The sequence below is a fragment of the Sceloporus occidentalis genome, unplaced genomic scaffold (genome assembly GCF_023333645.1).
Source record: "Sceloporus occidentalis isolate IW3139 unplaced genomic scaffold, rSceOcc1.0.p SCAF_37, whole genome shotgun sequence".
Lineage (NCBI taxonomy): Eukaryota > Metazoa > Chordata > Lepidosauria > Squamata > Phrynosomatidae > Sceloporus > Sceloporus occidentalis.
Genome location: NW_028317017.1, coordinates 3,789,449 through 3,816,865, shown reverse-complemented (window position 1 = coordinate 3,816,865; position 27,417 = coordinate 3,789,449). Strand labels below are relative to the sequence as shown.

Below are 27,417 nucleotides of genomic sequence, written 5' to 3'. Positions count from 1 at the left end.
GAACAGCATTGAGTTTAAAAAAAATAAAAAATAAAATTAGGTTAATGATGAAATTGTTACACCAAAGATTCTGTGGTCATACACACAAATATATATTTTTAGGATGTCTGCTACATTCCTAGGCACCAGACAGAACCTTTATTGCACCAAGGTAATTAAGAACTGCACATTTCCCATATTTGCGCTGCAGTATTTCCGACGTTCCATTTCATTTATATTTTGTGCAACAAAGTAGGTGAATTCAACTGCCACTAAATCTTCTTGTTACACAAAATAAAAAAAAAACTGGTTTTAAAAAGAAAATAGCCGTTGTTATACCATGAACCCTTTTGAAGGATTCTGAATAGAGAAGCTCTATGTTTGCGGTGGAATAGTTATTTCCACTGAAACATGGTGCAAATGTGTTACTCAATGATTTACCCTGCGGCCATGCCTGTACGAGTTCTTTGACTTTGGTCCAGCATGAGACCGATTCTGTAGGTAAATTCAAAGTAAGCAGTGCATCTGTGGCATGCTGTCAATAAAGCCTCTAATCATTCATGACCGTTTATCGTCTCCGCAATCCTGCCATTTTGTAGTTTTCGTTTGCTAATAACATGAACAAAAACAATAGTTGTATAACAATACTGGGTGCTTTCTCCGACATCTCCAATGTAACACTATTTATGACAACTCTGCAAGCTTGGCTAACATACTGATCCTGTGTATAATGAGCGCGTTTGTACATCTTTGACTTTGCGGTCAGCAATAGATTCAGAGCCTATTAACCAATATTTGTGTAGTTGTGTAACAGTTCACTTCCGCATCAGTAAAATCTAAAAAGGCACCTGTCAAAGCAGGAGAAAAAAAAAAATGACAAAATATGTGGAACCCCCCCCCCCCCCCAACACTTTGCATCTTCAAGATATCCTTCATTCATCAGTCATATACAGTCCTACTGCTCACTGGGTTGGTCTTCAGTCTTCTTGCCAATTTCCTTATCAACCCTAGTTAAATAGCAAACAAATAAAATGTAGCATTTAGTATGTTCTGCATCTTATTTTCATACAATTCGTTAGGAAGATGTGTAATATAATAAAGACTTTGTATAGAAACTAGTAAAATTATTCATGTATGAGTAGCAGAGACAGGACAGCAATAAGAGTCCTACTTTGAGGTCCATATACCAAAAATCCTTCACTGGGCTGCCACCATTATTTAGTATTTCATAGCCGTTGGTTTTTTGTTCTTTTAGTAGTAAAATAAAACTAATTTTCTATGCTGCCTTTACATAACATGGGGACTGGCTTTAGGTTGCAACATAGAAGTTAAACATTGGAAAGTGGTTTGAACTTCATTATTAGCTTGCAGTTGAATTGCTGGATGTGATGCAATGCTCCAGATTTATAACGCTTAAAAAACACTTCCCTATCACATGTTAACATTTCTTTAACGCAGCATCAACTGGGGCAGAAAAAAAAAAGGGATATGACCTACCTCAAAGTGCGACATAAATTTACTTTTGATACAAATAGGGGGAGATATTTAATTGCAACCATGTCTGAAACTTGCTTTGTTTGTTTTAATCTGTCATATACAGGTGGCTTCTACACCCTGTTGATTAACATCAAGTTAGTTTATGGGACATGTCTCTTATGTCTAGAGAGACACGGTAATCGCAATATTGGTAGAGTTGAGAGGGCAAAGCTGTAACAGGAAAATCTTGCTAATCTGGAAGCTATTAAGAGTATATGATGAACTGACAACCTGGACAAATGTAAATATTTTATAACATCAGGGACAGATTATATGACTTTAAACCTATAGACAAGAAAACCTCCTCCTTGCTCTCCATTCAAGTAAATAGCTATGGACATCACATTACATGGGAAACGGTCAGAAAGCAGGTAAAACATTGACATGGTCTATCATTAAGTCTCCCTTGGAGATCATGATGTTCTAGGCACATGCTGGTCTGCCTAAATACAAAGCAATATGCAGAAATTAAGAAGATGTGAATGGCATTTATGGCTAACCTAAAAAAAACAGCGACAAAAACATGTTTATCTTGCAAGCGATTCAAACACAAAAATCTTAAATAATTGCGATGTTGACATCTGTTGACTAAAATTAGAAATTAACCTTTGGATTAAACCGATGAATTATTGCAACCAAAGTTCCGTTAATGTGCAGTGGCTCATGCAGGGTACAGTGTTGTCGAAACTACATTGCCGTTTCAAGCAGAATAAAGCTGTGCCATTGGGATATTAAACGTGGAACCACCCTCGGGATGCAGGGCATGTTGACAGGTGAGAGGATTGGCAACAGGATCGAGTAGTGAAATATTGGTTAGCTTTGACATTTAAAGCACTGCAAATACAAACATAACACTAGAACGCCAACTGCATACACTGACTTGTACCCTAAAATTTTTTACAAGGATTAGTTATGTACACTAAAGAAAGGTGGATGACTACGGGGGTGACCAGACGTTTAACAGAAAAGGGGTGACCATGCAGGACTTCCTTAAATTTGCATTCTAGAATAAAATTAGCATGCTATATTGTTTCTGGAATGTACTGTATTCTAACACGTTGGAGATCAAACGTTAACCATTGGAACCATTGGTGATTTATCAGCCAATTACAGGAAAGTAGTTTGCAAACAGGAAAATTGTATACCTAGATTTATTCAGTGCATGTTTATATTTACATATGCTATATGTGTTTCTGCAAGCCAACCAATAAGGGAAGGGTTAGTTTGTGCAGAGCAGATGGACTAATCTTGGTGCAACCCAGGAAAGGTGTGCATATACCTTCTGTGTTTCTTTTTACATTTTCCTTCGTCATACCTTAGTAGGAGAGAGTTGGAATTTACAAGTTACATTTAAAAAAAAAAAGACTCAACAAGATATCCTATAAAAGGTACAGTAGAATAAACACGTACAACGTAATATTAAAGAGAAACGCTTCTTTTGGGCTGAAATTAATACATAAAAAGGGCAATTGTTTAAACCCCCCTTTTATGTTACGATGAAAAGATCTACTTGCAATTGTAGCATTGCAGATTTTGGAAATATATTTTCAATAACAAAGTAAGACTTAAGGTACCCTTCCTCTATACTAGATAATACTAGACCATCTTGTCTATACAAACCCTACATAAGTCTGTTTATTTATTCATAACCACTATAAAAAACACCAATATAGTGAAATGTAACCTGATCTAGCCATTAAAATGTTATATATATGTGGTAATCTAATTTTCTTGAAGGATTAATAGTAGAAATAGTAAGATAAATCTCGGTAAAAGCATCAGCATATGTTTTACAAAGCATGGATGGGTAAAAGGATTGTGAAAAATACCACTACATACTCTTTTATGCATTCCGGTATGCCGACGTACTCCATAGGAACAAGTTCTGCTAACTCCGCCAGGCTAAACACATATTTAATTTTTTGGCTGAATTTTGAGCTACAAATGAAAATAAGAGAACAAAATATGAAAAGGCTAAAACAGGTAAAAAAACAAAACAAAAAAAAAACTAGTTCGTTACCTAATGAAAGGTCTTGTGATAGCTAGAAGAGTTCGGATAAACCATGAAGGATGAACTATGATTAAGGATTTCAGATTTTTCCGTAACCTATAATGAAGAAAGACCGTCAGATACTACACTGATAAAGACCAAGACAAACAGAATACACAAAAAAATAGATATAGTTGTGTTGAATTCAATCTCTCTCTCTCATATCTATCTATCTATATATATACACAGAGATATATATACATACATATATTAAATTATTGCACCTATATGTACACAAGGGCAGGCTGGCCAGGGGGCAATAACGTGGCTGCCTGCAAAGTGTGTGCAAGCAGCCACAAAGGCGGCTCTGGGCAATGTAAGGGGGTAGCGAGGGAGTAAGTATGTATGTATGTATGTATGTATGTGTGTGTGTATGTGTGTGTGTGTGCGTGTGTCTGTCTGTCTGTCTAAGAGTGTGTGTGTGGCCGATAAGGCCACTTGGCTTTACCTGGCCCCTGAGCCATTATGCAGTTGTACTGTGAAACTGATCTATATCTATATATCTATATCTATCTATATATCTATATATCAGGGCTCGACAAATCCCAGGCGCCAAGGTTTTGTCAGCCTCTTACATCCATAAAAAAAATGTGGATGTAAGAGGCTGAGTAACCACACGGGGGCGCTGCTGCTGCTGTCTGCCCAGGAGTCTGGGCAGACAGCACAGCCACTCAGAGCCCGCCCCCGAGCCTGAGATCCCTCCCACGGAGTGATCCTGTAGGCTGAAACCGCGGTTGCTGCAAAACCAGCAATCGTGTTATCAGCTGCCACAGGCAGCTTCAGGGAAGGGGGTTGTGTGTTGATTGGTTCCCCACACAAGTGTGGGGACCTGACCCAACACCCCCCTGCTGCCTGATCGCTCCATGAGAGCGACAGTGCAGCGTTAACCCCTTCAATGCCACACTTGTGTATGACACATTCGTGGCATTGCAGGGGTTAACATTTTTCCCCACAAGCTTGTGGGGACTAAATATCAGTCAATGCTGTGCTCCAATGGAACATCAGCATCGAAAGAGTTAAAAAAAAAATATAATAATAATAAAAAAAAAAACCAGCACTGACCTGAAAGTCCAGGGTGCTTCCAGGTCAAACGCTGTGAGTTTAGTAAGTGGGCTGATGATGATCCGATCACTCCTAACCAACTGTTAGTTTAAAAAAATCCTGGCTCCTAACTTTTTTACCTGGCGCCTAGATTCACAACAAATTTGTCAAGCCCTGATATATATACACACATACATACATACATATACACACACACATATATAAACATCTTTTTCCACTCCTTGAAAGGACATGATAGCTGTGTGGATGCATAGGGGATTACAGTATATTTTAATAGGCTTGCTTCTTTAAAGGGAGTGTCAGGTACATTAGACTGTCCCTTTAAAGCTTCTTACAGAGAGTAATTATCATACAAGTGATAAGTTTGTGCTACCATATGCGTGCGGTTCAGAAAGGAATCCCTTCTACAACCGGCAGAAAATACGTTTATACCATGAGATAAACTAAGTATTTAGACTAGACACACAAAATATTCAAATATCCAGAGCAGTTTCATATTCTAGCAAGAATAGCGCGCAGTAGGCATTTTAATCTAGTGAAATATTTTGTCTAACCAAAATATGGATAACTGTTAAAATAGTTTAATACAGTAACAAGTTACAGATACAAAACCCAGCCTACCTTCTATCAATTTGTTGATAGCATTTTCGGAGCCAGCCCAGACTTGGCATTTTCCTCCGTGTTGTGGCTCCATTCAAATAAACTATCATATAGTTCTCTGCAACTAACATTTCCAAAGTGCCAATAACATACCTAAAAAAACAAACACAACAAAGACACACATTCCGTTATGAACGAGCGTTATTGTGTGTCAAAAATAAAACGTCAATAGATTTTTTTTTTACCGTTTAACAAAAGGGAAAGCGAGTGAACAGAAGAAAAATCTAAATCAAATTAATATTTGGGGTGACCACCCTTTGCCTTCAAAACAGCATCGATTCTTCTAGTTACACTTGCAACAAGTCAGTGATTTTGTAGGCATATAGTTAAACAATTACACCAAACAGGCGCTAATGACCAGTAATAAAACTGGGTGAGGAATAGCTAAAACTCAATAATAAGGTGAGGTTGCTGAAGACAGTTTAATGTGAAAAGTCATACACCATGGCAAGACTGAGCCCAGCATCAAGACACATCAGCAAGGTGTCCCAGATGTTCGGCCAAAGCTCTTTTGAAGAAGCACAAAGAAACAGGCAATGTTTTTATACTTTCTGCATGCAGGTCGGGTTATCACCACTAGGAGGATTTCGACTTAATAGTTCAACTGGCTAGACACACACACACACACACACACACACACACACACACACACAAGATCCTTACCCACGAACAAACATACGTACTTAAAAAGATTGTCCATTAGATAGCGGTAATTAGGTTGACTGCTGTCTGGCATGAAGCATACAGCAAATACAATAATGGCATTCAAGCCATCTCCGTAATAACCTAAAACATAATAAAAAAAAACCCGTCAGTTAACAATTCAAGCACAAACAATGGTAACATGGCTGAACATAGTCGGATTCATTTCTGTAATCACACATTACCTGAATTACATTATTCTCCTGTCTGTACAACAGAGCTCTGCCCTCAAAAGGGGTATTCAAAGACCAAGTTAAAAGTATGTGATGACTTTTATGGCGCTACCTGCTCGGCTCAGCAATATTGAGATTGTGTCAATTTATAAACAGTTTTGCGGCAACATTTTGTGGACTACAACTGTAACACCAAAAATGATATGTGTAAGTTAAAAAAGGCAAATATTCATCAAAGTGGATGTACCACGTCTGAAACAGAAGCGTGCATTATGCAGCAACGACTATTATGCGTTTGCTGTGTATTTAAATCACACCTGTTGTATCAGTGGATACGTTACTAGGGTGCAAACAGATCCCATTCAAAGTGCTTCTTGCACCACAATAATTCAAACAAAACAGTAGTAAAATTAGCAAAAGTCATTTGAGCACCATCCTAAAAGCTCTATTAAATATAGGGAAAACGACCCCTATATAATTACTGCATTTGTTTGCCTGATGCGTCTTAAAAACTGATCTCTCCATATGTCCCAATTGTCATTTCTATTACAACCATAAGTTCTAAAGCTGTCACAAAAGCAAAACAAAAATCAACTTCCTAAATCAAGGTTTGAAAAGTCATTGGTACGAAAAAAGCTGGCTTTTCATTATTTTGAAAATAAAATAATCATCATCAGCAGGGAAAATGCTGAACTGACCACTAAACAAAAATACTATGAGGATCATGCAATTTTAAAGATTATTTTACAATTGGCTAAAGAGTATTTAATACTAAAGTGATCCATTACAGCATGTCAGTTCCAGTGTTTCAAGCATATGTTCACTCACTTAGAATTAGCTTGGCCAGTAACCTGTGTCTACACGTACACCTTACCTCCATGACTTATGACTTTTTTATACGGTTCTATGGCAGACATGTCCACCCTGTGATCCTGTTCTCCAATTCGAAACAAACGCCAGCGTCGGGTCTCTTCCTTCTCCTCAGCAGCAGTGTATTCAGGTATGGATCCTTTTGGGAGAACTTCAGTAGTCTTTGGCTTTGGGAGGTCATCTGTCAAGATAACACACGCTTCAGAAAGGTGGATTCCTTCAAGTGTGTCGGAACTCAATGGTGTAGATCAATTAAACAGTAAAAGGCTGCAAAGATTTCCAGTTAATAGAAACCTCCAAGTTATCCTGAGATTGCTAAATGAGGCTCCATAGTGCAACATAGGCAGTTTACGTTAATTTATATCCCTCCAGCATTTCACCGTTTACTTAATCTGCCCCATCTCTCGAATAATTACTCTTGTCAGTGACACCATACTAAACATGCCAGTATTAACAATTTTAACTCTTGTTACATCATACTGGTCATTAAAGGTTCCTGCTAAAAAAAAAAAAGAAGCACATTTTGACCATTTTTCTTATTGGATTATACCTATAAAGAGCAGTTTGGGATAAAGGCCCAATCAACGGTAACATCTGACAGCGTTTCCATGGCAACTGCTTCAGCAATAAAAACTAGCCTAGAAATGCCTATCGTAGACATGGTCCAGGATCTTTTGATCTACACATTTGTTGAAAAACCTTGACAGTTTGATCAATGGAAGCCTGATAAGCTTTTGTTATCAAAATCAACTATATTGTTATGTATATTCCCACAATAGCCCCTGTTGCGGTGCAGCATAAATTGCTTGATGTACACATTATATGCATTCATCAATTCTAGTGGATTTTACATTGTTCCCAGAGCACACAGTGAATAGTTACGTTCACAAGCACAGCTACCGATAGTTTACTGATTAAATGGCTTAAGCAGCACAAGATGTACTAATGGCACTTTGCAGTGGGCAAGCAAAAGATCAGCTATGAATCATAATGCGGGCATGCGCAAAATCAGAAAGCTTGGAATAATACATTGACAAAGCAATCTGACAAAACATAGTATTCTCACTGATTCCATTGGTAATTGGAGGTGTTCGTAATTTCTGGACACCAAGAAGCGAGGGCCTTACCATAAAGCAAGGAGAAAACGACCTATGCTTTTTTTTTAGTTGCCAAATTCCAAGGCTTAGCTCTTAAGGGAAACTATCCTCCAGGGGCAGTGCAGACAGCAGCATAGAAAATAAAAAGAGAGGAGACAGGAACCCTTTATTGTGCCTTTAATTAAAGGGTTGGAGTATGGCTGTTTAATTGCTCGATCCTGAATTTAAGGCGTGTGGTCATGAACGCACTTAACAGCTCAAAGAAATATTAATAGCTAAATCTAAATGAGGAATATGGTTATATTCCTATCTATATCTATCTATCCTAGCTATAGTCACAATATGTATCAGCAACAAGAGATTAGCATGCGTAAACATATGATCATGGTACGTTTTGCTTTTCCATACGGAGAATTGTTTTGGGAATATTTACTTCAGAAAAGCAGAAATCTGAGACAAAACGAGCATTTAAAATAATTTCAGTTCCCACCGGCTGGAATGCTACTGAGCACGTGCAGGAAGTACACTTCCTGCTTTCAGAGGCAGCCATGCAAGCAGGAAAAAGACAAAACTGTCATTTTTCTACTTGAATAAATTCAAGAATGCTTACACCAAATTTAAATGCATTGACGTTCATGGTACAATGGACTCCAAGATGCATTAAAAATACAACTACAATTTTTGGGACTAAACTGCTCCTGTAATTTCTGACCGTGTATAGATGGTCACCAGTAGAGGGCGGGTAGCTTGGATAAAACAGGGAGTAACAAAGCTAGATCTCTCTTATTCACTAAGGCAGTTTACTGTCCAGATCACTGCTCGCTCTTCCTAAAATGCCAAACCAGACACCGCAGGACACTTCTCCTAGAGGAAGTCCTATTTTACACAACAATCTGCATGTTTGATCCTTTTAAAACTCTGCAGAAAGAACAGAGAAATGCAAGTATCCCACCTTGAAGAAACAAAATACATATTTTTTCTTTTATGAAATGCATCATTTTAGCTCATATTGTTTTTTTAAAGATCCTATCTAGCTTCCTAGACTAAATGCAAAGGAAAACCCTAAAGAAAAAGTAAGGGTAGGGAGTTTGGTGGTCCTGAACAGACATGTCTTTCTTGCAGTATGACATCAGCTCCATCAATCTGCTAACATTACGAAGTCCTGTGGATCACATGGAGTGGAAAAAGGCATATTAAATATGTAGGCGTCTCTGATTTGAAGGACTTTGATCACCAGATGGTTTTTATTTGTACTTGGAATTCAACATGTCAATAAGATGCAACTAGACTTATCTATGTTAATTGTATGGTATTTGCATGCAGTCCCTAAATGTTAATTTATGATGGGCAGGCTCAGCTGGTGTACAACGATTTTGCTGTGAATTCTATAGGCGATAACACAGGGCCATTCGGTTGAGCTTACCCTAACAGTGAATACTGCAAGTGTGGCCATGGTTAAAGTAAGTTTACGAACTTGTCCCAGAGACGCAATCGGCGCCAAAACGTCTCTTACGCTGAAATTTAAAAGCATTAAGAGAAAACGTTACCTTCCCACTCAAACTCGTTGCTGTTTTCGGACGGGGTGTCTAGGTCATCCAAATCCAAATCTCCACTTTCATCTAAGTCTTCAGACAAAACGGAGCCATCACTGCGATCCAGAGTTAAGCTAAGGTTGGGAGCCACTAGTTTCTTCTTAGCTTTTTTACTGCCATTCGTTTCCACTGGACTTGGAACTATAAAGAAAAAAAAAAGGCCAAGGTAACAAGCTAGGCAACTAGTAATATGTTTTGTGCATTGGTTTCTGATGAGGGTTTAACATTTTGTTGAGAATCGAGTATAGCAGGCATGAACTCCCAGTGGCTAACCGGATACTACTGGAACTGCAACTCCTGTGTGAGGATTATGGGAGATGCAATTCAACAAACAGGCTTCTTACCTCCGTCTTAAAGATGCGATGCAAAGGCCCGATTTTTCCAAATAAAATGTTTCAAATTAATTCACACCTTAATCTATGTTGCCCTATATACCCAGACAGTGTGTCAGCCGCATCTAAATTCCATGTGAAGAAGAGATATGTAGCGTATGTAACTTTTGTATGTTGGCCAAATAAAAAGTTTGATCAACTTTGACTAAAGACCTCACTAAACAAACCTGTGCATCACAAGCTAATAGAGAACTAATGCTGTTGACCAATTATTAAAAATTGACAAGCAACACAAGTGCAGGTGACGTTCAGATACCTTCTCCTAGGCGCATTCACGGAAAACTTTTACAAGGTGATAGTGGCGGATCAAAAGGCCTTTTATTTGTTGGTGCCACAAGCAATATATTGACCGGGTCTAGGAATCATCGCTTGGCTTTAGTCACAAACATTAGACTGCTCCTAACCTGCTACAAAACCCCCCCAAATACTTTTCCATTGGACAGTCAATTTGCTCCAGATGGTTTGTTTGCAGGGTCACTGACCTACAGGTGGCGAGTAGCAAGGTTCATTATTCCAGTAACTCAGAACCTCTATGGTCATAGGAAAAAAGATGCAGCTTTTGAGGAACCAAATTCATGCAGCCCCATCAAAAAATGACTTTATTGTTAAAACCTTTATTCTAACTCTGGGAACACGGTTTCTCAAGCTATCAAAACGTATGTAAATTGACACACAGATCTGTAATTGTAACATATGATTAGAAAGCATATGTTAAAAATAGCTTTTAGTATTTTGTATATCGTTATAGTACACGTCCTGCGTCATTGGCATAATTCAGCCTTTCCTGGGATTCTAAATTATATGCAACATCTTTACATGATGTAGGTGCAGGGGCAGCAAACACGTGCTTTCATTTTAAAGGGCATTAATCAACTTTTTTTTTTCCCCTCGCTGGTACCATCCTGTCTTTGTAGACTGGCACTTAACTATTTGCAAATAAAATTACAATCATCGGTACTGCAGAGAAGTGACTTAGGAGGGTGCAGACAACAGGAACAAACACATATGGTTAATAGAGCAGACATGGGCAGGCAGACAGAAGATCATGCAGATATAGCCAGGAGGTAGATACTTGCGTGAATTAGGAGATGCTGAGTAAGGGATACAATAAACTGACTGATCCAGCAACGGAAATGCCCAAGCTAAAGCAGACAGACAGGGTCCATGATAAACAAGGAAATACAAAACAAGAGACAGTTGAGGTATTGTTAGAGAGGAGATCATTTTTCACCACCAAAGCGCAGTCTGAAACAAATCATACACCAATATTATTTAGTTATTTATGTCCCCGTTAAATACGTTTCAGTATGGAGGATCGTAAGAGGGGAGACAATTAGTCCTTATCACAAACCTTAACATAAACAATATAAAAAATATATGACTTGTGAAGTCATACCAGGAAAGCCTTAATAAGAACCTCAAACGTTCTGCCGCAAAGAGACCAGAATGCTGGAGTTTGTAAGCAACCTAAAGGTCAGCAGATAAGCTGAGTTCATAGGAACGAAACATAGCATCTGACACATCAATCAGTGGGCACAAAAGGAATAATACACATCAAGAGATTTTTCAATAAAGTGGTGTACATTTTATTGAACAATTCTGTGCCCCAATGACATTGTCCCAGCAGTGCCACTCAACTCCAAACATGAAAACCTTTTACTAGATAATGAAGAAGACTTCATTGGCTTGGGGTGGCTATAAGATTGGGTAATTGCACAAGTGTATAATCAACGGGTGAGTTTCCATTGAGTAGCGATCCCCCCAGTACAGGTCTTCATCTCACCAGTAGGATGGAATACATTGGGGTCCTCAACATGTATTACGTAATAAAAAACAGCTAAAAGTACGCAGCATGCAGAGGTGGGATTATTCCAGGTAGGAGGTTAGTTGGAGAGAAAAACTTGTTATAATAGATTGTAAACTCATAAGAGCAGGGTCCTCTTCTCCTTTTGTACCAGTTTGGATTGCTTGTGAACTTAAAATATTCTACCGACTGTAAAAAGACTACTGACTGTTGTAACACGGCTACAGAATCCGTTGGCGCTATATCAATAAGTGTAATGTGTTATTAATTGTGATTGCTTGGTGTACAATGCCATGCACAATTTAGTTTACATAGTTGTTAACCGGCCGCTGTATTCCTGAGACTGGGCAGTGTTGGAGTCATGGTATCATTAAACTTATTGTGCTTAGTCTTGACTCTGTGTCACATTCACAGCTTTTGGCTTAAACTTAATTGCTAAAAGTACGTTTTGCATCGCCTTCTCTGCAACTGTTTCAAAACACTTTGCTTAAAATTAAGGAATTATTTGAAATAGAAGTGGAGATGTGGCAAAAGGTGGCAAAACTAGCATTTTATATTCGGGCCAGAGAATTGATTTATATTCTCTCCTTACACTTACAAAGCCTAACAGTACCAACAAAATAAATAAACTAGGCCTATAAAAGAGCATTAACCCCTTAAGGACCGGGCTCATTTTTCGTTTTGTACCCTGTGGGACCGAGGCTGTTTTAATACTTTTGTGGTGCTTGTGTTCAGCTGTAATTTTCTCCTCACCCATTTAGTGTACCCACATAAGTTATATATTTTTTTTTCAGGACAAGATGGGCTTTCTTCAGATACCATTATTTTGATCGTATCATCTTATTTACTATAAAAAAAATAAAAAAAACATGGTGAAAAATTGAAAAAAAACACATTTTATGACTTTGATTTGAAAAATCTTTTACTCACCTAAAAAAGCAAGTAAAAAAACTAGCTAAATAGATTCTACTACTTGTCCTGAGTTTAGAAATACCCAATGTTTTTATGTTTTTTTGCTGTTTTTTGTAAGTTATAGGGCAATAAGTACAAGCAGCGTTTTATGATTTCCAAATCTTTTTTAACAAATCTGGTCATTCTGCCTCCATCTCCTCTTTGGAACATCTTTGAAGCCGGTTAACTCAATTTAACCCATTCAAACCATATATTTTTGAAAACTAGAAAACCCTTTCCATGCACCAATTATACAACTACACTTTGTCAAACTTTGTAATAGTAATTTTTTTTCACACAAATTGTACTTTAGTTATAGATATACAGGTCCTGGTATATGCCACTGTCAAACAACACCCCAATGTGTGTTCAGGAACATCTCCTGAGTGCAGTGATACCCGACATGCATGGATTTGTCGTGTTGTTTGAGATTTAAAATGCAACATTTGGGAAGTGCGCTTTTTTGTCCATTTTGGAAAGTCTGTACCTATGCCACATCTTTGAGCTCAGCCACTCCAATTTACCCCATCAGCCATTTTTTTTTTATATTAGACACCCCTTGGGTATTTGAAGTGCTTTTATTTTAACTCTTTGTTGAGATTTTTGAGAAATTTTAGCACTTGCTCAAAATAATAAACTTTATTTTTTAATTTTATTTTTTTAATACTTTTTTTTTTTTTTTATATATTTTTTTTTTTTTACACATTTTGCTGGGTGGTTCATCTAGTGACATCACTGCATAATTATTTTTAAATGTTAGCACTTTTAATTTTTTCCATATATTTTTTTTCCATATATATATATTTTTTTATTAATATTTTACTAATCACATTGTGATTAGAAAGCTGGGCTCCATTGACTTGCATGGTTGAATGCAGTACCTGTATTCAACCTGCAAGTGGAGCCAGAGTTCTCTAGACCATCTAGCGAACTTTAAAAACTTGTTTGTTGCTTTTACAGGGCGGCCGCCATCTTGTTGATGGCGAAGAACACCGGCAGCTGCGGCTGTGACCGCTCTCCGGAGCGGTCACAGCCCACCCAGAGGTAAGTGTTTGGTGTCGCTGGATGCCTCCTGATCGAGGCATTCCAGCGACACCATTTAAGTTTAGGAGGCGATCGTTGATCGCCTCCTAAACGCTTTTAAAACGGGCGTCCGCCGCCATACAATGTATGGCGGTTGTTGACGCCTCGGGGAGGGGCCAGACATGGCCCCCGATGCCGATCTCGGCGTTACTGAATGTCTCGACATCGAGGCATTACAGTAACGCCGTTTAAGCGAAGAAAGTGATCGTTGATCACTTTCTAAGCTTATTTTACTTTTTGACGGTTCAGGACCGTCAAAGGTCATTTAGTGACCTTCATGTCATGACGGTCCTGAACCGGCAAAGGTCGCGAAGGGGTTAAAATGACCAGGTGATTATTGTGTTTTAATCTCTTAAATGTTGTAATTAACTGCACTGCTTCCTTTTCCTAACAGCTAGCCTATGAAAAATGGTTAGTGTTCTTCCCTTGGCTGCAGGGGTCAGGTTTAAACTCAGCCACAACCTGTGTGTGCTATTAGCCTTCCACCTATCCAACAAAGAAACAGACGACGTACTCTAATTTTATTATTATAGGGGCAGTTTTATTAAAATATCGATATGGTAAATCTTTACACTGATGGTAAACAGGACTTATTTCAGATCCATGATCTATTACCACTAATAGGGGCAGATGAATAAACAGACACGCTTTGCTAATGATTTAATCTTCAAAATGTGTAATATCTGTGTTTAGGCATTAAAATAAATTAGCCCGTTTTAACAAAAGGAAGTATATTCAACACGTGTGCAAAACGTAATTGTCAAGAACGGATATTACATAGATCATAAGGAAATCCACATTTACGAGATTCATATTATGGTAAACTTGGCAACTTGGACGGAGTGTTCCATTAAACTACACAATGCCGTTCTGTTTTTCAATATGGGATAAAAGCATATTTTAAGTTTTGGGTTTTGAATAAAACACATCATGTTCTTACTTGGTCTGCCTTCTCCATCTACCCCAGATAGGTAATCTCCTTCAATATGGTCATCTTCAGGCAAAGGTCTGGGAAATAAAAAAGAACAAACCTATACTTTATTATTTTTACTAATAGGCTGGTGTGTGTCAAATCCTTCATCATCCCTCAGGGAGAAGTAACCAGTATCTCAAACACTGCTCGGATACTTACAGCAGAGATTGTCATGGGTTCAACCTAAAGAATCAGGTCAGTAAGGAGTGCGGGATACGTGTGCATGCGCGTGCCTAGGGGCGCTCAGAACCGATTCACCAGAGGCATTCACCAAATTCTCATCTTTCTACACTCTCTCCCCCGAGCTCCTTGATGTGTTCAGCCAAGATCTGCTTTCTACTGTGCATACTCCCCGCCATCACATGCACAGACAACGCTCCCAATGACTAAAATGGCTACTACACAGCCAAAAGTGGCTCGAAAAAACCGACCATGCAGGGGGTGGCGCAGCTATAAAGGTTAAATACATTATGGCACATTAAACTGCCCTGTCAATAGCTGCTTTATTTGTTTATACGGCAATATCACCACTGTTTAACCCCTTAAGAACCGGGCTCATTTTTTCTTTTTGTACCCTGTGGGACAGCTGTAATTTTCTCGTCACCCATTTCGTGTACCCACACGTTATATATTGTTTTTTTCAGGGCAAGATGGGCTTTCTTCAGATACCATATGTTTTGATCATATCATCTTATTTACTATAAAAAAATAAATAAAACATGGTGAAAAAAAAAACACCTTTTATGACTTTTCTTTGAAAAACCTTTTACTCACCTACAAAAGGAAGTAAAAAAAACTAGCTAAATAGATTCTACTATTTGTCCTGAGTTTAGAAATACCCAATGTTTTTATGTTTTTTTGCTGTTTTTTGTAAGTTATAGGGCAATAAGTACAAGTAGCGTTTTATGATTTCCAAACCTTTTTTTCCAAATCTGGTCATTCTGCCTCCATCTCCTCTTAAGGAACATCTTTGAAGCCGGTTAACGCAAATTTAACCCCGTCAAACCATATATTTTTGAAAAATAGACACCCCAAGGTATTTCAAATGCTGGTATTTTAACTCTTTCCATGCACCAATTATACAACCACACTTTGTCAAACTTTGTAATGGTAATCTTTCCACACAAATTGTAACTTAGTTATAAATATAAAGGTCCTGGTATATGTCACTGTCAAACAACACTCCAATATGTGTTCAGCAACATCTCCTGAGTATGGTGATACCCCACATGCATAGGTTTGTCAGATTGTTTGGCTGGTAAAAGGCTACTTTTGGGACATGCGTAATTCAGGTGGTCATTTGGTCATTCTGCCTCTATCTCCTCTTTGGAACATCTTTGAAGCCGACTACTTCAATTTACCCCATCAAACCATATATTTTTGAAAACTAGACACCACAAAGTATTTCAAATGCTGGTATTTTAACCCTTTTATGCATGACATTATACCACCTGCCTTTGCCAAAATGTAATTTTGTATTTTTTTCCCCACAGAAATTGTACTTCAGGGATGAATTCATAGCTCCTGGTATGCGTCACTATCAAACAACACCCCAATGTGTGTTCAGCAACATCTCCCGAGTGCAGTGATACCCCACATGCATGGGTTTGTCGGGTTGTTTGAGATTTAAAATCCCACATTTGGGAAGTGCGCTTTTTTTTCTCCAATTTGGTCAGTCTGCACCTATGCCCTTTCTTTGAGCCCGGCCACTACAATTTACCCCATCAAGCCATTTTTTATTAAATGTGTATTTGAAGTGCTTTTATTTTAACTCTTTCTATGTTGAGATTTTTTTTAGAAATGTTAGCACTTGCTCAAAATAATAAACTTCATTTTTTTTTTTTTGCATAATTATTTTTAAATGTTAGAACATTTTTTTTTGTGAATATTTTACTAATCACATTGTGATTAGAAAGCTGGGCTCCATTGACTTGTATGGTTTAATGCAGTACCTGTATTCAACCTGCAAGTGGAGCCAGAGTTCTCTAGAGGGTCTGGAGACCGTCTAGCGAACTTTTCCATCTTTATTATTTTTTTTACAGGGCGGCCGCCATCTTGCGGATGGCGAAGATCACTGGCAGTGGCGGCTAAGTGTTTGGTGTCGCTGAATGCCTCCTGATCGAGGCATTCCAGCGACACCATTGAAGTTGATCGCCTCCTAAACTCGGCTCCTAAACTCTTTTAAAACGGGCGTCCGCCCCGGGGAGGGGCCCCTGATGCCGATCTCTGCGTTACTGAATTCCTCGTCATCGAGGCATTACAGCAACGCCGTTGATCACTTTCTAAGCTTATTTAATTTTTTTAACCGGCAAAGGTCATTAAGGGGTTAATCCAATATAATATATCCATCTGCGGTAGACATTGATGGAAATTATCCAGCTGAAACGTGTCCATACAAAATGATTTGGGTTTGAATACCTTGGAAAGTCTTCATCCTGCCACTCCTCCTTCAGCTCCACACCCTCCATCCGCAGCCTGGCCTCCGTTGTAGCAACCGACTCCTGCCTCTCAAACGATCCACTAACATTTTCTTGGCTAACAACAAAAAACAAATACCAAACAATTATTACAGACAAGTACATAAATACTCAAAACTAATACAAAACTGTATATATATATATATATATATATATATATATATATATATTGGCATTTACATTCAAATATTTAAATATTAAAAAGGAACTCATTGACTTAATCGCACAATACTAGTCAGTTGACTATATTTTGCAAATATAAGGTATAAAGCATGCACTATAGCAGTACTTATTTAGTTCACATGTCATATCTTAGTCCGTGCTGAGCCAGACCACAATATCAGCATCTCATCCGATTCATTGTTTGCTATGAAGTGAACAGTACTGGAAACCAATGCATATAAAAATGCACACATAATCCTTTTATAATTAGTGTTTGTTTGTTTTTTGTCCAGCAATGTACATACATTAAGCGAAAAAATCCTGCGGAATAATCAGCTTACTAAAAATATAATGACATGAAAGCTTTTTTTTTTCTTCTTCTTTCTTATAAATAGTTGTTGCGGCCTTACACATGCTTAACCCTTTTGTTTGTTAAACCTTGATTACCCTTCTCCTTATTTTATAAACCGGCACAGATTATACATCCTTTTGTTCAGGAGAAGAAGGGCCTTCTTTTAAAACCTTGAAATTATTAGCAATTAGATAAAAATCTATACTAAAATAGAAAAAAATAATTTGTTTTGCAATTAAAATGCCTTCTATATTGTAGGTGCCAACAAAGACCCTATTTATGTTCCGTAACATAGTTATGGTCATACACAACACACATGATTATTTTTGTTCCAGAAGGCAACATCTACATCCTTTACATATTACCCTATCTTACGTATTTTAATACTATATTGGCTTAAGGGGTTTGGGGGGGGGGGTAGTGATCTTTAAATGATTTCTACTTGTAGTGGTAGGGCTAAGATAAAAGGGCTATGGAAATAAAGCTAACTTTCTAGCCAGATGGGGAATGTTAACTGAATTAGGTTTATGAAGTACATCCAAAATAAGTATTTAACCCCTTCGTGACAAAGGCTGATTTTACTTTTTGTACCCTTCGTGACAATGGCCGTTTTAACATTTCTGCGCTGCTCGTGTTTAGTTGTAATTTTCTTCTTTCCCGTTTACTGAACCCACACACATTAGATATTGTTTTTTTCAGGACAAGAAGGGCTTTCTTTAGATGACATTGTTTTGATTGTATCATATTATTTACTACTAAAAAAAGTATAAAATATGGTGAAAAATTTAGAAAAAAATGACTGTTTCTAACTTTTAGTTGAAAAATCTTTTACTCATCTATAAAAGGTAATGAAAAAACCTGCTAAATGGATTCTACTATTTGTCCTGAGTTTAGAAATACCCAATGTTTTTATGTTTTTTTGCTTTTTTCTACCCATTATGGGGCAATAAGTACAGGTAGCGTTTTGCTATTTCAAAGCCATTTTTTCCAAATCTGGTAATTCTTCCCCCCATGTGCCATTTCGGGTATCTTTGAACCCGGCCAATGCAATTTACCCCATCAAATCATATATTTTTGAAAACTAGACAGCCCAGGGTATTCCAAATGCTAGTATTTTAACCCTTTCCAAGCACTAATTCTACCATCAGCCTTTGTCAAACTTTATGGTAGTCATTTTTTTTGCATTTGTTTTTTCACACACATTTTACTTTAGGTATGAATAAACAGGTTCTGGTATATGTCACTATCATAAAACACCCCAATATGTGTTTAGCAACATATCCTGAGTACAGCGATACCTCACATGAATGATTTTGCCTGGCTGTTTGGGGGCAAAAGGGCCACATTTGGGGCATGCGCATTTTTCAATGTTGAACTTTGGCATTTGGGGATCCACTGCCCATGCCCCATTTGGTACATCTTTGAGCCGGGCCATTTCAGTGTGCCCAATAAACCCATATATTTTTGAAAACTAGACACCCCAGGGTATTTCAAATGCTAGTATTTTAACTCTTTCCATGCACCATATCTACCACCAGTCTTTGTCAAACTTTGTGGTAGTCATTTTTTTGCATTTGGTTTTCCACACACATTTTACTTCAGGTATGAATTAAAAAGTTCTCGTATATGTCACTATCACAAAACACCCCAATATGTGTTCAGCAACATCTCCTGAGTACAGCGATACCTCACATGAAGGATTTTGCCTGGCCGTTTGGGGGCAAAAGGGCCACATTTGGGGCATGCGCATTTTTCAATGTTGAACTTTGGCATTTGGGGATCCACTGCCCATGCCCTATTTGGTACATCTTTGAGCCGGGCCATTTCAGTGTGCCCAACAAAACCATATATTTTTCAAAACTAGACACCACAGGGTATTTTAAATGCTGGTATTTTAACTCTTTGCATGCACACATTTTACCACCAGCATGTTTTCAAAGTTTGCAGTAGTATTTTTGTGTGTGTATTTTTCCCCCACACACCTACTTTATGTATGAATTTACAGCTCCTGGTATATGCCGCTGTCACACGACACCCCATAATGTGTTCAGCAACATCTCCTGAGTACAGTGATACCCCACATGCATGGGTGTGTCATTTTTGTGGGAACTAAAAGGCCACATTTGGTACGTGTGCATTTTTCTAATTGGAAATTAGGTGTGTGGCCATCCTTCCCCCGGTGTTAATTGGGACGTTGTTGAACCCGGCCAATTCAATTTACCCCATCAAATCATACCTTTTTTAAAAGTAGACACCCCACGGGCATTTAATATGCCAGTATTTTAACTCTTTCCATGCGAGAATTGTTTTAAGCTAATATGCTAATTTTAGGACTTGCTCACAAAAATATATTTTTTATATATATATATATATATATTTTTTTTTTCTTTTTAAAAAAATTTTTTTAACATTTTTTTTCAACTTGGAGGTTCCCCTGATAGTGACATCAGTGGGAAATGATTTTTACATTTTACTAGTTTTTTACTATTTTTTTTCTAATTATTATAAATTTTATTTTATTTTTTAATTTATTTTTACTAATCACACTGTGATTAGAAAGCTGGCTTCCATTGACTTGCATGGTGAATGCAGTACCTGTATTCAACCTGCAAGTGGAGCCAAAGTTCTCTAGATGGTCTGGACTGTCTAGCGAACTTTTAAAATTTGTTTGTTCCTGTTACAGGGCAGCGGCCATCTTGCTTGATGGCGAAGATCATCGGCAGCTGCGGATGTGACCGCTCTCCGGAGCGGTCACAGCCCATCGAAAGGTAAGTGTTTGGTGTCGCTGGATGCCTCCTGATCGAGGCATTCCAGCGACACCATTTAAGTTTAGGAGGCGATCGTTGATCGCCTCCTAAACGCTTTTAATACGGGCGTCCGCCGCCATACAAAGTATGGCGGATGTTGACGCCCCGTGGAGGGGCCAGAGATGGCCCCTTCGTTCCGATAGCGGCGTTGCTGAATGCCTCGAGGTCGAGGCATTCAGCAACGTTTTTTGGGTGCAGAAAGCGAAAACAGATCGCTTTCTGCACCCGTTTAAAGACGTGCCGGTCCTGGCACGTCAATTGTCGTAAAGCACATGCTTTTCCGTGTCGTGCCAGGACCGGCAATTGTCGTTAAGGGGTTAAAAAAAAAAAAAAAAAAAATCAGAACGGAGTGGAAAAAGCTTCCAGTGTTGCTCCAAGCCACTGCACTCTCACACACACATCCAAAACCAAACGTAGAACACCGCAAGATTAAAGATACGCATCTTCATTTGTATTGTGGGTCAATGAAATTTTGTTTTCAGATCTCAGTTTGAGAAAATTGTCCATGCTTACTGAAAATAAAGAAAGCAGTTTATGTCCTAACTTATCGCCATCTAGGAGAAATGTGTCGGGACAGTATAATTCCCATATCCCTACACATCTTTGCGTGTCCGTATACATACAATTTTTACTACCGACTTCCCTTACTAGCTGGTAAACTCGAAAGCGTGTGTGCTGCCGGGAGCATGAACGCTAGCATACCTGCATTAACACAGAAGGAACAGCAGCCGTCAGCGGGAAGAGGACTAAACAATTAGCTTGGGCTTCAAAAGCATGTTATCGACTGCAGCTGTAAAACAGGAAACCGCCATAGGAAAACAACCATACCGCTTAGCTTGTCTCAAGGAAGCAGGATGAGGGTTTGTCAGCTGACTTACAGAGCAGAACGGGCTAGTGCTTAAATGTCACTTGTACAGGGTCATAAATCATCGGGATGTTCTCTACACAGGCACTATAAGACACGCGTACATATAGTAAAGCTAAAATACAAACCAGATACCCCTAAAAGCTGGTTTACACCATACACTAGGAATTTGGCCAACCAGCGGTAGCTCTCTGCTTAGCTCTGCTATAGTGCGGATTATAAACGTCATGGAAAGTATTAGTGTTCTGAATAATTTAGAAGTACGTATTTGGTAGAGAGTTAACTGCTAAGAAAACGAAGGTATAATTAAAGTGGATTTGTCATCCACAGACGACATATGTGCGTTTAATAGATTAAAAATGGAGATCTGTGTATTGTGCTGGAGAAGCAGGTAAACAGATGTATGAAAAGATTGATATAATCACCTATCCCCATCCATACCCCCACAATGCGACCCACCCATACACCCTACAGGCAATGTATTGTGTGCTAGTGAACAGGACACCAAGGACGTGGCCATACAAGTGCACATCTACGCATACTAGATTCCCTGCTCTTTAACGTGCACCTCTGCCATGAATTTTTAAAGTGATTAAGGTTATGGCGTTCCCATGAAGGTCTGTTCAAGGCATGGCAGCAGTAGTTCCCAGTGGAAACATGATGAGTGCAAATATTTTATTAATAATGATAATAAAATCAGTCAGCATGAAAATCCCTACAAATTGATATTTTTCCATGTCAATCTCTTGATCACATCTTTATAATTCAAGATTAATTATGATAACATTGACTTTAAGATGCAAAAAAAGCAATTCTCCTCTCTGGATTCCGATTTGCAGTAAACACCGCTTGGTTCTCTGTCAGACTTGGTTAGTCTTCATTCATCCTGCAGTGAGTAAAAGTTTATAACTTGTATTGGGTCAACACAGAAAATAAGCTTTCAACAGGCATCTACCTGCCCCTTCAACAGCTAGACCTTATCCCTCATTGCTCCATATCTTTGGACCGCCAACCACCTGCCATTCGCCAACTCTCCATAATTTCAAATGCCTACAGTAACTTACAGACCTTGACTTCACAACTCTGGCACTTACAGAAAATTGCACTTACCTACCCTTGAATGTCTCTGTATGTCCACCTATTCTCTTTGGCTACTTCTACTTGCCATCCTAGCTGATAGTTCTAGCTAGACATTATGGTCGCATCTTCATTTGTTCTGCTAAACACCAAAATAACCACAGACAATTAATGCTCTACCTCTTTCAAGCTAGATCTGTAAGGGGTACATTTAGGAAGCACACATTCAGATTTAGGAGTGAATATGATTAGGTACATACTTAGTGTATTAACTATTAGTTATCGTTATTAGTGTTTTTTTCATCATTTTAAGAGTCTGCTTATGAGAACACACATTTTTGTATTTGTTACTATTTATTGTCTAAGATGTATAAACAACATGCTAAACAGACTGAATGATGCATATCCTAGTTATTCTTTAATCTTAGCATTTCAGTAAATGACAGCACTTTTCCACGTGTCACTACTTTCCCTAATTCCCCTTTTGCCCTAAATTTAGACCTTTTTTTAAGACCTATTCTTCTGTGATCTGGCCTTTCCTGCTCCATGTCCCACTCCCATTAATGGATATAGGTGGCAGCAACACTTGTCTCTGTCTACTAAGCAATGGCTTCTTCAAGCAAGCGAGGCAACAGGAAGCTTGAAATCTAATCCTACTTTATAGCCTTTTGCTATCTGGGACCATTTAATAGTGTGTTGGGTGGGAATTACAGAACAGGTCGATGCTTTCTCAAACATATGTATAGTAAAGTAATAAAGAGAGAATTTCCCATGCCCTATTCTATTAGATGCTTGCATATATTAAATAAAAGCGTAAAATAAACACATATATATATACACCTCTAATGGGTTCTACACTAAGAATGTTGCCCTTATATTCAGCATTATCACGTAACTGCTATTTGATCCAATTTAGGTATATTTAGATTTTTTGTGGATTGTAAATACTATATCTGCCATTTGTTAATTCCTACTGCATTTTTCTTGGATACCGCTCGCCCACAGAAATAAAATTGTCTCAATTACTCACAGCTTTTATTTTTGTCTGCCAATTTTTTAAGATATTTGGTATAAAAGTAAGGGAACTCCAACGCCAGGGTTAATAAATCAGAGGTAGGCAGAATAATGTAAGAGGCGATATATAAAATCGACGAGAAATGGTTTCCATTCTTGACTTTATTCCTGCTATGTATAACATTAAAATTTTAATAAGCTTCTAAGGAGAGCCATGCATGCCTAGGTTGTTCCTTTCTTCTGGTTCCAACTCACTAAGGTTCTAAGTCGTAAGGCATCTATACTGATATCTGGGATATATACCTAGAATTACACAAAGTACTCTTATTACTATTCTCTATACCCGTATACTTTGCCGCACTTTGTGCACTTGCACCAACAGTACTAAAGCATCAGGTTTTTTTTGTAACATGGGTGCACAGTAAACACTATTTAGGTCGGACTTTCTTGACCTCTAGTACATGTCATCTAACATAAAGGCATTGTGCTGCTTGCCTACTCAAATTACATTGCAGAACACCGTGTCAGCGTTATATTTTGGCTCGCAATAAGAAATGCATTTTGCTAAATTAAAATTAAAAATGTGCAATGATATCATAGAGCCACCAAATTCCATGCCAAGTTAATATGGGCATCTTTTAATGTAGTTGCCAATACAGATAAGGTGCTGCAGTAATAAATATAATTGTGAGTTCAGCATAATGTTTTCAAAACAAGAATTGAAAACATTGAAAGGAATATATACCATAAAAACAAACGGCTTTGTGTAAGTATGTGTGTGTGTGTGTTTTTCCTGGTGAATGTATAAAATTTGATGCAAGTGTATAGTTCCCTTTACATGTACAATATATTAATATGTGCCCTGTTTTATTCTGCGCATGAATCAATTTCCCTATTCTAAAAATATACTATTTCAAACAACCAAACTAAGACACCAGCTCAAAATCAAATATATTTTTCCGGTAAGAGTGAAAAAGCTCTGCATTTTACACCAACTAACCTTATCGGACCAAAAAGCCATTTAACGGGCAAATTAGTGCTTGCAGATTCAGCTCTGATCAATTTGCCTTCTATAAAAACCTTATACATTTTTGGTCCTTGGTATAGTCTTATAGTGAGGATACCCATATGCCATATCTACCATTTCAGCTGGAAGGCTATTCAACTCGTATACCACCCCTTGGCACAAGGGCGACGGATTTGGTTTTATACAATGCATCTTTGCTTTATTTCATTGGCCGTAATCTGTTCTTTTTTAAGCAAGAACAAAAGCCGTTCTCAAAATATTTCCGCAGCCAACACATGATAAAAAGAACACATTGGAGCAAGTTATCTTAATGGATTTACAGGTTATCCATAGGTTTACAGAAATATGCTTTGAAATGCGCCGCTGCGGGTGGATGAAAGACTTGAACACAGAGGTAATTAAAGCAGATGATTCTTAATTCATTTCATACAGCAATCATGTAATTAGTTTGACATCCAAGGCTCTACCAGGAGGCACATTTATCTCTATTTGCTGAAGCGAGGGAGCGGCACAGTCACTGCCCTGCAACAGGAAAGCCTGATATCACTTACAAAGTCACTATACACCAATCCCTTGCACAGCAAAGTTTAGATTGAAAGCTCTTTGGTCAGCGATCGCAATGTTATATATATATATATATATATATATATATATATATATACCTTCATCTACTGCAAATATTAAATATTAAATCATATAATAAATCAGTGTTTTAAGTATTTTAAAGACTCATGTACTTCTTAAAGCACAAAATACTATTTAATTATAATCTTAGGAGCAATCACATACCAACCAATACATTAAGATTATTAATTTTAAATGGCCAAATAAAAAAAGTTAATGCATAATGAGTATAGATAAAGCGAGGCAATTAGCATAAATCATTATCATCATTAAAGGGCAACAAAGCCCCCTGCCGTAGTGATCAGAGCAGTCATACTCACTCTTCATTCTGCATGTCTGCCTCCTCAGTGCTCATGTCTGCAGGCCCATCCCCATTAATCATATCATTAGGTATCGGGCCCACACAAAGCACAAGGAGTGGCACAGACGAATCCCAAAGGGGACCCCGTTCTCCTCACGGCCTCCCGTACCTTCTCAAAATTCTTGGCTTTGCTGAAGGTGCCCAAGCGAGCAAAGGCGCTTGGGAAGTGTAGTTCACAGACCAGCATTCCGCAGAAACTCGTTCAACCAGGAAACTACAATCCCCAAAAGCGCCTGGCGCTCAAAACGTCAAAGCTACGGAAGCGCACTTGCGTGAGCCTTTCTGTGCACCGGGACATATTACAGATATTGGAGCAGCAAAGTGCTCAGTCGCTTAAAACCTAAGACTAATATACAAATAATATGCGCTTTCTAATTATGTTTTCTTATTTTTATAGAATAAAGTGCACATGCGTGGAGCTTTGGTCGGAATGCGCGTGCGCGGCGAACCCCACCAGCGGGAACTATGTGAAGCCAAACTCAGCCCCTCGCAAAGGGAGTGTGGGTGTTTTAGTGTAAAATACGTAAATCAGCCTTTTTCTTTGTTATTGTCCTGAAATAACCAAAACACATTAAAATACTAGTCATATAAGATGTTTCCAAAACAAAGCAAATTCTTGGGTAGTTTTTGGAGGTGGAACAGATTGTTTTTCCATAATTGTTCAAATCTTTTAAGATTTGGTTTAAACTAAACTATATATATATATATATATATATATATATATATATATATATATATATATATATATATATACATACATACACACACACACCTTGGTCCCTTAAGGGTTAAAAGACATGGGTGTATGCAAATTATGTAAATTAGAAATATAATGTACTCTTATAAAATTGGGTTACAACTTGGTTTACAGTGAAATTTAGATCTAAAAAGTGGTTTTGTCACAATGGTCACCAATTTAGCAATTAATGTTTTTCAACGGTGAGTATACTTTTTTAAACATTTAAGCAAAATCACTTTTTATACAAAACTAGATGAAGAGCCTCCCAAAAATATAAAAATTAAGGGGGGAAAAAATCTTTTTTTTTTGTATTTCTTTACAAAAAATGTAAAAATGGATTAGATTATACTTTCTTTTAGACCAATGAATAAAAGATTTCCAACAAGATATTCAAATATCTACTCCCCTAATGTATTGCTGTATAGTAGGAAGATACCGTATTTGCTCGATTATAAGACGACCCCCCAAATCTTAATATTAATTTATGGGAAAAAAAGCCTGAATGTAAGATGACCCTATAGGAAAAAAGTTTTACCAGTAAATGTTAATTCATGTAAACTATGTGAACAATTTTTTTTTAATAAAAGCTATGATTTAGAAAAATATTTTGTTTTTATTTCCTTTTTTTTTTCCAACCTGCCCCCCAGTTATGCACATCTGCCCCCTGGCTTGCCACTCTGCCCCAGAAATGCCTTATACCCCCTATATGCCACTGTGCCCCATGATATGCCTTTTAACCCTCTAAATGCCACTGTGCCCCATGATAGGCCTTTTTACCCCCTATGTGCCACTCTCCCTCCAGAATTGCCTTATACCCCTATATGCCACTCTGGCACTTAGAAGGTTAACAGGCATATTATGGGGCAGAGTGGCATATAGGGAGGTATAAGGCATTTCAGGAGGCAGAGTGGCGTATAGAGGGTTAAAAGGCATTTCTGGAGGCAGAGTGGCATTAAGGGGGTTAAAAGGCATTTCACAGAGCACTCTG

General features: G+C 38.0%; 1 protein-coding gene across 2 annotated transcripts; it reads right to left on the bottom strand.

The window, feature by feature from the left end:
* Positions 1 to 934: 934 nt before the first annotated feature.
* LOC149297748 (BCL2/adenovirus E1B 19 kDa protein-interacting protein 2-like) lies at positions 935 to 25,663 on the bottom strand. Of its 2 annotated transcripts, XM_089488270.1 has the most exons (11): positions 25,650 to 25,663; positions 17,343 to 17,459; positions 14,892 to 14,959; positions 9,677 to 9,862; positions 7,037 to 7,213; positions 5,971 to 6,073; positions 5,249 to 5,380; positions 3,536 to 3,622; positions 3,355 to 3,453; positions 2,795 to 2,830; positions 935 to 986 (listed from the first exon to the last, which is right to left on the bottom strand). In XM_089488270.1, the coding sequence occupies exons 1-11, from the start codon at positions 25,661 to 25,663 to the stop codon at positions 935 to 937; spliced, it is 1,071 nt and encodes a 356-aa protein (XP_089344396.1). The 2 variants fall into 2 exon arrangements, with proteins under 2 accessions (XP_089344396.1, XP_089344397.1); XM_089488271.1 differs by lacking the exon at positions 25,650 to 25,663 and having other exon boundaries at positions 9,677 to 9,850; positions 17,343 to 17,392.
* Between the last annotated feature and the right edge of the window lie 1,754 nt (positions 25,664 to 27,417).

Bases quoted from the DNA above. Each gene is read 5' to 3' on its own strand.
- LOC149297748 (XM_089488270.1), bottom strand. The intron at 3,623-5,248 runs GTAGGCTGGGTT...TCTTCATTATAG, and splicing joins TATCAACAAATTGATAGAAG to GTTACGGAAAAATCTGAAAT. The intron at 2,831-3,354 runs GTATGTAGTGGT...TCTCCTACTAAG, and splicing joins ATACCGGAATGCATAAAAGA to GTATGACGAAGGAAAATGTA.